The sequence below is a fragment of the Hemibagrus wyckioides genome, linkage group LG05, assembly GCF_019097595.1.
Source record: "Hemibagrus wyckioides isolate EC202008001 linkage group LG05, SWU_Hwy_1.0, whole genome shotgun sequence".
Taxonomy (NCBI): domain Eukaryota; kingdom Metazoa; phylum Chordata; class Actinopteri; order Siluriformes; family Bagridae; genus Hemibagrus; species Hemibagrus wyckioides.
In genome coordinates, this window is record NC_080714.1 from 10,037,120 (window position 1) to 10,046,677 (window position 9,558).

Genomic DNA, 9,558 nt, shown 5'->3' on the forward strand with positions numbered 1-9,558 from the left:
GGAGGAACATCATCATGAAGCAAGACAATGACCCAAAACACAAAGCCGGCTCAACAAAAGACTGGCAAATGACCAAACCTTTTTCCAGTTGAGCATTTAGTTTACCTCCTGAAGAGGAGACTGAAAGGATAAACCCCCCAAAACAAACAACAACTGAAAGTAGCAGCAGTAGAAATCTGGAACAACATCACAAAAGAAGAATGTAACAGTTTGGTGATGTCAGTGGGTCACCAGCTTGACGAAGTGGTAGCTCCAGTGGTTCAGGCTCTGGGTTGGTGATTGGAAGGGTGGGGTTCAAGTCCCAGCACCACCAAGTTTCTCCAAGGGCACTGTATCATGGCCAACCTTGTGCTCTTACCCCAACTTCCAAAGCTGGGATTATGCAAATAATACTGTAATGTATAGGTAACAAAAACAAGGCTTCTTCTTCTTGAAACAAAGGATTTGCAACCAAATATTAAGTGTTATTTACTTCAATTTACTTTAAACTATCTGTTCCTATACTTTTGCTCACCTAAATTGAGTGGGTCTGCCATCAAAAAATGCCATGTGCTAAGGTATTACTATCAGGAAATAAAAGCTAAAATTCTATCATCTTTTGAGCACAAAACCAAAAAAGCCTTCTGTGTGTTAACATTTCAATACTTTCAGAAAATCTGTATACGAAAAATCTAGTGTCTTAAACTATAAAGAACTTTTTTTTTAGTTTAGTGGGCTTAACCAAACACAAAAAAGGTAGAGCGGAAAAACCCTCGGTTTATCTTGCTGGCTAGGTGTAGATTTCTCAGAGCTCTTTTCATGTGGTTCTTTGCAGACTCAGATGTTCAGTCAATGGATCTGTTAGTCACCATCAGAAGTGTATTTTGCCTCTGCCTGCTTCATCTGGCAGCTACTGATGGCACTGCTCTTGATATCGTAAGTAATGTAGGCAGGTTGGAAGCTTAAAATGATTAATTCACATGTATAAAATTTTAAAAACTGATGGTTTTGTTGCTGTTGCTGACTTTTTACACAGGTTGTGACATGTAACAGGACAAATGGTGAGTGATATTCATCTTTGGAGTAAAATTAGTTATTAGTTTATTAATCTAACCAAGTAATTCTTCCAGTGTCCTCTCTCTCTCTCTCTCTCTCTCTCTCTCTCTCTCACTCTCGTCAGGAATAGTTGAATTTAAAGAGCAGGTAATAGTGTTTTAATAACAAAATATATAATATATACTGTTTAGAAAATTATTCATAATGTATGTCTGCCAAATTGTTCCTTGACTGCTCTTGCCATTAATGTATAAATGTAGAATTAGTAATCTGAATATACTATATCTTGATCCGCTTTCTTGAAGAGTAGCTGTCAGTTTGCTTCTTAGTATTTACACAACTGTTCGGCTTTATTAAATATGCACATGATGTTTAGTTTTGTTCAAGCAATCCTTCTAAAGTACACAAAATGTTGGGTTACTTAACCCTGGATATCAGTCCTATTTGTTTAATTTGTTTAACTCCTGCTGTACTTTGGACATTATGTTCCAATACAGTTCAGATAGAGAGAAAGGTTGAAAATTTTAAGACAACATCAAGAGTTTGATACCTTCCCTCTAGATCAGCCAAAGCACACATATACAAAAACATAGCTGGATAGATAGATAGATAGATAGATAGATAGATAGATAGATAGATAGATAGATAGATACTTTATATATATTTATATATAACTTTGTATATATTATTATTATATATATTATTAATATTATACTTCGGTTTAATATTTTAGGAAGAACAGGTATATCTCTTTGACTAGGCACTACATGGCCTGACCTGACCATCATACACGTCTGTGCTTGTTGGACATCACATTCCAAAACCATAGCCATTAATATGAAGGTGATTCACTCTTTTTAGCAGTCACAACTTTCAGAAAAAAGGCTTTCCACTAGGTTCTGTAGATTCTGTGAGGATTTCCTATTTGGGAATAAGAGCATTAGAGAAGTTGGGCACTGATGTCAGAAGGCCTGGTGCAAAAGATGCTGTTTTCATTTAAGTCTTCAGTGTAGTTGAGATCAGGTTTACAATACAAATACATTCTAGACAATTCTGTTTTCCAACTTAGTGGCAACAGTTTGGGGTGTGATGGTCAGGTGTCTACATACTTTTGCCCTATAGAGTGTGTACTACATACAGAGCAGTTAAAACGTTAAAGCTTAAACTGGGGCACATATGGAGCTTAATCAACACAGAAAATCAAAAGACAACAGTATTTAATCCTACTTAAATGATTGGCTCATGTCACGAAGACATGATTGGTCTTGGTCTGAGTAGCAGTAATGAGCGATGAATTTTTTCATTACATTCTGTTGAAGATTTGTACCCTGACAAATGGTTGACACCACCCAAATCCAATCCTTCTCCACTACATGATCTTAAAGTTAATACTTCTCTGAACGGAGCTGCAGCTTCTCTTGCTCTCAACATAACATGGTCCATAAACATTGACAGTGAGTACTGTGATTTCTGATACTTTTTTTTTTTTAAGAAAATGGTTGATTTGACCTGGTTTTAAAAGTGAAATAGCTGTTCAGTCATCTCTAGCATGACAAACAAAGCAAAGTTGTTGATCTTTTGTCTATAAGATTGAAGGTCACATCCATTAGGTACATTGGGTATTAGTTTTTGATATGCAGTGTTATTATTAATATATTTAGGCATCTGTTTTTATGTTCAGCTTTACATGTGTGCTTTTTTGAGATGTCACCAAAATCCAGTTGAAAGAATCTTGTTTTTCTAGGTAGTATTCACAGTATTAATGGCACATGGATAGAAATTGGTACACTGAAGTACAGATGCAAATATCAACCTCCATTTACTTCCAAACAGACCTACCCTGGCAATCTACAGCAGGTAGGGAATTTAGTCTTATTTGATTAAATGCAAAATATTGGATTTTGTATTGTTCATTTACATTCTATTATAATATTAAAATTGTAAAGGATAGATGGTATTAGGTGATATTGTGGAAGGGGCAGTGTGTTTTAAAAGGTCATTTTATACAACATAAATGAAATAAAGCATATTTTCATGCATATAATTACTTATAATTTGATGTGAGTTTCAATTTCTTCAACAGTTTGATTTTTTTCTTGGATGACTGGCTGAAATAATAAAGTCAAGGCATAACCCACATATTCATTTCTAATGTTCCTGTTGTATTATTTAGCTTTGGTTCAATTTCACAGCTACAGATGTCAATATTGAACCCAGTTTCTTGTACTATGTAGCTGTCTATAACCTTCCCCCAGCACCACCTGAAGTGAGACACAAATACTTGAAGCATGTAAAGATACAAGCACCAGGTTAGTTTTTTTTTTTTTTTGATTAATCATGTAGTTTCTCAATAGACTCTTTATTTCAGACCATTTGTTCTTCAGATGTGTTTTAATGTTCCTTTGGCCTTCATAGGATGTGATGATGAATCAATGAGGAATCATTCAACATGTTTACAGAAAACACACATGCTGGACAAGGGTATGAGGCAATTACATTATAGTGCAGTAATCAGGACCTGAAATTTGATGTACTAGCACATTATGATGATGATGATGATGATTATTATTATTATTATTATTATTATTCATTATTAATTAATTAATGTTTCTGTGCACATCAGTAATAAAAGGGACAGAATGGAGTCTGGAATAGAATATAAAATTCAAATGAACTCCATAATCAGGAAATCAGGTGTAAGAAGTAAAAGCATTTGATATTAAATTTTAAGAAGTACAACATGTACATGATATTCATCCCATGGTGTTAGAATTCATAAATTACTTTATAATACTTTATATTAATAACAGCTAGCACACAGTGATGTCATTAATGTGATGTCTGTTACTGTACTGAATAGAAATACTGATCAACAAGACAATCATTCATTCAGTGATTTTCAGTAAGAGCTTTATCCTTGTCAAAGTCAAGGCGGAATCTAACTTGCACTGTGAGACATATAAAGCTGGTTTAATTTAAATTAAAAAAACTTAGGTTCACCTGCTGCCTTAAAAATGTGAGTAAACACAACTTAAACCCAAAAGTCGTCAAGAAAATGATTACTTTACGTTTTAATTTTTGAAAACGTATAAACTTCATTTCAATATCAAAAACATCAGAGTTAAAGAGAAGAAATATGTGTACATATCTTAATTGGGTGATCATGCTTTACAGCATGGGAACACTGGGTGGAAGGCAGGAACATGCTACAGATGGGATGCCAGTCCATCACACGGCATCATTCACACTCTTATTCCATATTTACAGTAGCCAATCCATCAAAACCTTGTGATACTCAAACAGTAAGCTTGGGATCAAACCAGAAATCCTGAAGCTGTGACGAAGCAATGCTACCTACATTTACAGCATTTGGCACACACATCTCATTACATTGTTATCACATTTTATACAACTGAGTGTTAAGGGCCTTGCTCAGGGGCCCAGAAATGGCAGCTTGGTGGACCTGGGATTTAAACTTCCGATCAGTAGTGAAACACATTAACCACTAAGCAACCACATCCTTACCTGCTATTGTGACATCTTTTTATTAGTTCAAGGACGAAATATCAAGTTGGATCAGTGCTAGCTCTGCCATTTAAAAAACACATGAAAAATAACACAAAGAAAGTCTGGAGCCAGTTTAAGCCAAACTTTTCCTTGTTCTTCCATTGCTTGAGATTAGAATGAATAATTGTGAAAGGTGTTATATTAACTAGCTAGCAAGAAACAGAATGTACACTGTTTAACCATTTTATTATCTTGTCAGAGCAATGGGACATTGTTACAGAATGGACGAAGGCTGGAATAACAGTGAGCTTCAATTCTCACAAGAACTCGGAGAAGTACGAGATCAGACTGCGAAGAGATACGAAAGTACTAAACTTTATCGAGGTGGAAGTGGTATGTTATGTTTGAGTACTTTCTAATTAGTGGCTGGATTCTTTGCAAACCTTTTATCTGAGGAACCTTTCAATAAGAAATTCTGTTTGTTTCCTGTTTGTCTCACAGAGAGAAGACACTGGGATACTTACAGGACACATAATGTATTCAGGGTCATGTGAAAATCTTATAATATGGGTGTGTCCAGGTGTCCTTCCATGCTAAAATTCATTTGTTAAATCATTAGGATTAGAATAGTCTAAGCTTTCAGGAAATGTATTAGTATAGACCTTAGTCTTTGACTTGGAGAGCAAATGAATCTAAAAAAATGAATTCATTACAGATAACGCCATTTTTTGACTATTGTGGATATACGTGCAAATCAGTTGCTCGCAAAGTAGACTGTCATGGTGAGTATTCCAGTTTTATTTGTAGACTGCAGTCTGTTCTTGTTCTGTTAAGAAGACCAGAACAATATAGAAAACATAATCTGAATTCAGGACAATGAATCAACTGAAGCCTGGCAAATGGTCAATGGTCAATCAATTTTTTACTTGAAGAGCATAACAAAATCTATTAGTGTTGTTTTAGCACATGGAATAGGTTTGAAATGAGGTGCCTTTAATTTGCATTGAAAATTTCAGCATCAAATTTCTTTGGCATGTCAACACTCCATATTGGTGGTTAATAGCTCAGACACTCAGAGAATTCTTTAAGAATTTCATAAACATTTCTACTGAGCCAACAAGGGGCAATATATTCATAGAGAAGTAAAAAAAAACAACAACCCAAAAATGGTTATATACACAAATGTTTGCTATCTTCAAATCCATTTCTGCTCTCTGAGATGCCCCAAGTGCTTGTTTATAAGCATCTCAAATCTGAAGCCATTATTTTCACCCACTAAAATCCTGTGTAAGGTTATCTGATAGCACCAGCATCCTGACTCATTTTATCAGACTTGCAGTGATTATTCATTTGTTTATACTCATTGAAAATGTCAGATAACGGGAACACCAGTGTACCAGTAAAAAGGGTTCAAAACCATGGGAATCACTTATACATTAATAACAAATGAAGTCCCATTTGCTTGATTTTTAGCTTTTACCTCAACATTGTCAAAGTTGACCTGCAGGGTTTAGGGAAGGTTTTCGTGCCTCATAGTCTCAGGTTTTTGAACATGAGCTGTTTGTGAAATTTGTATATTCTGCCCAAATCCTTGTGACTTTTATTCCACCTCCCAAACCTTTGCCTGTAGGTCAACTTATGGTGCTGTATGTAGTGTCCTGTAATGGACTGATGTCCCACTGACATGCTCTTGCCTTGAATCCAGGTCCTATGATCGGCTCTAGTCTCAACAATAGCCTGGAAAAATTCTACTCAAGTAAGCTGTTCATTAGAAAAATAAACAATATAAAGTTCATGAACAGAAAATTAGTTGAGAAATAGTTGATAGAAGACAAACTGTTTTTTTTTTTTAAAAAAAATAACTGATCTTTGTTTTATGACTATAGTCCCATCTACAGCTCCACCCACAGAAGGTAAGAAATCAGAGCATTTCTCTGACCTGATGTGTATCTTTAAACTGTGATACATTTTTAATCAAGTGTGGCGTTTCTTCCCAGAGCCTAAGGGAAATGAAACTTCCATCCTGCTGATCAGCATTGGGTGTGCAGTAGCTATTACTTTGTTGATTATCTGTAAGTAGTTTTTTTTTCATTCCTCTGTACTTCCCTTGAGGTGATGATAGATGTTAAGTAATTGCATACTGGTCTTCTTCTTCCATTCTTTGCCTGATTGTATTTCTGCAGACAATTTAGAGATATTCGGATTTCAGTGAGCTCAAAAATGCAATAGAGTCGAAGCAGGCAATTTTCAAATGATGATCTGTTTTGGTGTCTTGGAGATTTGGTTCCTTGCAGAAGTACTTACAGCCCTGAGCTTCTCCATGTATCATTAACCCACACAAAATAAAACATATGCACATAATATTGTATGGTGTATGTATAAGCCCATAATATTGAAGTGTGGGAGAAAAATCAATGTGTTAATAAAAAAACATGAACATTTTGATTGCATTAATATTTCATCCAGTTTTACATGGTTCTCCATGCGTCCATAAAGCTCAGCTTGGTGGAGTGCCCGGGCTGCAGTTGTCCCGTGAACAGCTTCTCCCAACTGAGCCGTGGATCGCTTTTTAGCTCCTGGACACTGACTTTTGGTGGAATTGCCTCCTCTAGGAGTCAGTTTTGCTGTATTCTTTCCATTTCCGGAAACAATATTTTTTCTCTATGGAATGTTGCAAATTTGGGATGTTTTTAGAACTAAAACCTGACTGATACTTTTCCAGAAATTTGTCCCAGCATGGGTTTTGATATTTCCTTGGTCTTCAGGATGCTATTTGTTTAAACATGTTCTCTGGGGCCTTTCAAGGAAAGGTGTATTTATACTGAGATCCTATGACACATTAGTTGTGTAAAGGTTGACTCTATTCAACCAATTATGTGTATTCTTCTCACTTGAGGGCAAATATGTCCACTCATGTTTTTTTTTTAGTTTGTAGCGAATTTTACAATCTATAGTGTAATAATCCCAGTTAAATCCATTTCATTTCGGGAAAAGTTCAGGGGTAGGGTTATGCAAAGCTAATTTCTTAAGCTTTTTTGTTTACATGACTACTTCATTATCCCTCATATACAGCAATGCTTAATCTATGTTTCATTTATACTCCAATACTCCATTTCCAGGCCAACTGGGAAGGCGGATGAGGTCTGGCTATTCTAGGAGTGTACTGAACTCTGCAGGATCAGTGGGAGTGCTGGTGGTGTATCCCGCAGTGGATAGTATGTTCCAGAATGCTGTAATGGCACTCGCTGACTTCCTGCAAAGTCACAGAGAGCTGAATGTAATCATTGATGTGTGGCAGAGAGGCAGTCTGGCAGAGCAGGGCCCGCTGCGCTGGCTTAACTCACAAGTGGGTTGTGCTGAGAAAGTTCTCATCATCTTGCCACCTCAACACACCGAGTGCAGCACTGAAACAGGTAACATGCTAATACAGCTGGTCTATTTGTAATTGTTAATGGTTTCAAACTTTTATAGGGTTTGTTATTGCAGAACCTGTTGCATTATGTTTAAGAATTTTTTAATCATGGTTGAATACAACTAGAAACAAAGTCAAATTTGTAGCTGTGCAATTACTTGTGAAGAAATGGAAATGACTGCATATATCAGGCCCTGATTTCACTGAAATGAAAGCAAAATCAAACAAACTCCAAAAAAGTACCACAATTTTGCACAGATTTGGGCTAACACATTCAGCCAGTCCTCTTCAATTCACGTGTGCCAAACATAAGTATAGCCATCATAAAAACGATATGTGTCTTCACTGGTAGGAGTTTAAAAGAAGAATCCTGTGCTTGCAATTTCACCAATACAACTCGTTTATCACTATAAAAAGCATAAAACTGCACCAAAATCAAGCATTTTTGGTTAAAAGTCACACAAAAAAACTCTGGCAGGACTAAGATATGATTCATATTGTATAGCACTTGTTAAATAAACAAAGGGTTTGTTAAAAAACGGTTTTTAGCTTCCAGGAAAGGGTTCTACTTGGAACCATTTGAGAGAGAGAGAGAGAGAGAGAGAGAGAGACAGAGACAGAGACAGAGACAGAGAGAGAAAGAGAACCTTTTAAGATCTCCCCCATGGAAGCAATACAACTCAGTCAAATATTTACACTGTGCTGGATTTGCCTGATCAAATCTGAGAACAAGAATGAATACAACCCGAATACAGTGTTTTGAATATCTAACTGATTCATTGAACCTAATTTTTTTTTAACACTTGTTCATTAAAATGGGAATCTCTGAGCACTGAAATGAAACTACTTCAAATTTCAAGAAAGTGAATTCAGGTTAATTGAGCATCATAAATATATTGATTATATGAATCCAATCAAGTTTCTTTATTAAGAATTAAACTGCTTTTAAATTCCTCATCTTTTACAATATATCTCCAATTTCTCTCAGAGGAAACCCAAACAAGACTTAAAAGGCTTCTAAATACTCTACAAATGCACCCTAATCGAAACTAACCTGAAATCCACACTTTTCCCACAGCCTGCTTAAAACCCAACATGGGAGACGTCATAACTGATTACACGGTGCCAGCGTCTGCATGCGAACTTTTTTCAATGGCACTAAACTTGGTTGCCAGCTGTGCCCATGATCCCCAGCAGCACTCTAAGTTTTTAGTGGTGCACCTGGACCACAGTGGGCACAGAAGCACAATGCCAGTGGAGCTCAGAGGATGCAAGACCCTTATCCTACCCAGGGATCTGGAGAAACTCCAAAATTTCCTCCAGGAAAGAAGTAACAAACTCAAGCTGCAGGTTTGAGTCATACTGCTGTAAAGACAGCGCCGGGAAGGTCCGACATGCTGTGCAGCAGTTAGACGGTTTAAAAGAAACGGTTTGTCTCACAAAGGCAGAAAGCAAGAGCCGACGTGTAGTTTATAGGCTATGATAAAGACTGGCTTTCCATTTAAATTATTTTGTTGCTTTACATTTAAGAAAATTGTTGCAATCACAGAAAAACAAATAGCTGCATATAACTAATCAGGACAATAAAAACCCTCATCATTTAA

At 36.2% G+C, this 9,558-nt stretch overlaps 1 protein-coding gene across 1 annotated transcript; it reads left to right on the forward strand.

The window, feature by feature from the left end:
- Window positions 1–761: 761 nt before the first annotated feature.
- Window positions 762–9,558, forward strand: LOC131353477 (interleukin-17 receptor B). Its single transcript, XM_058390546.1, is given in 15 exon segments — window positions 762–915; window positions 1,016–1,040; window positions 2,355–2,489; window positions 2,780–2,892; window positions 3,209–3,344; window positions 3,451–3,516; window positions 4,802–4,935; window positions 5,044–5,112; window positions 5,258–5,324; window positions 6,248–6,298; window positions 6,429–6,455; window positions 6,540–6,614; window positions 7,662–7,955; window positions 9,033–9,261; window positions 9,263–9,558. Coding segments are annotated over 15 exon segments (1,713 nt in total). The 5' UTR covers window positions 762–798; the 3' UTR covers window positions 9,438–9,558.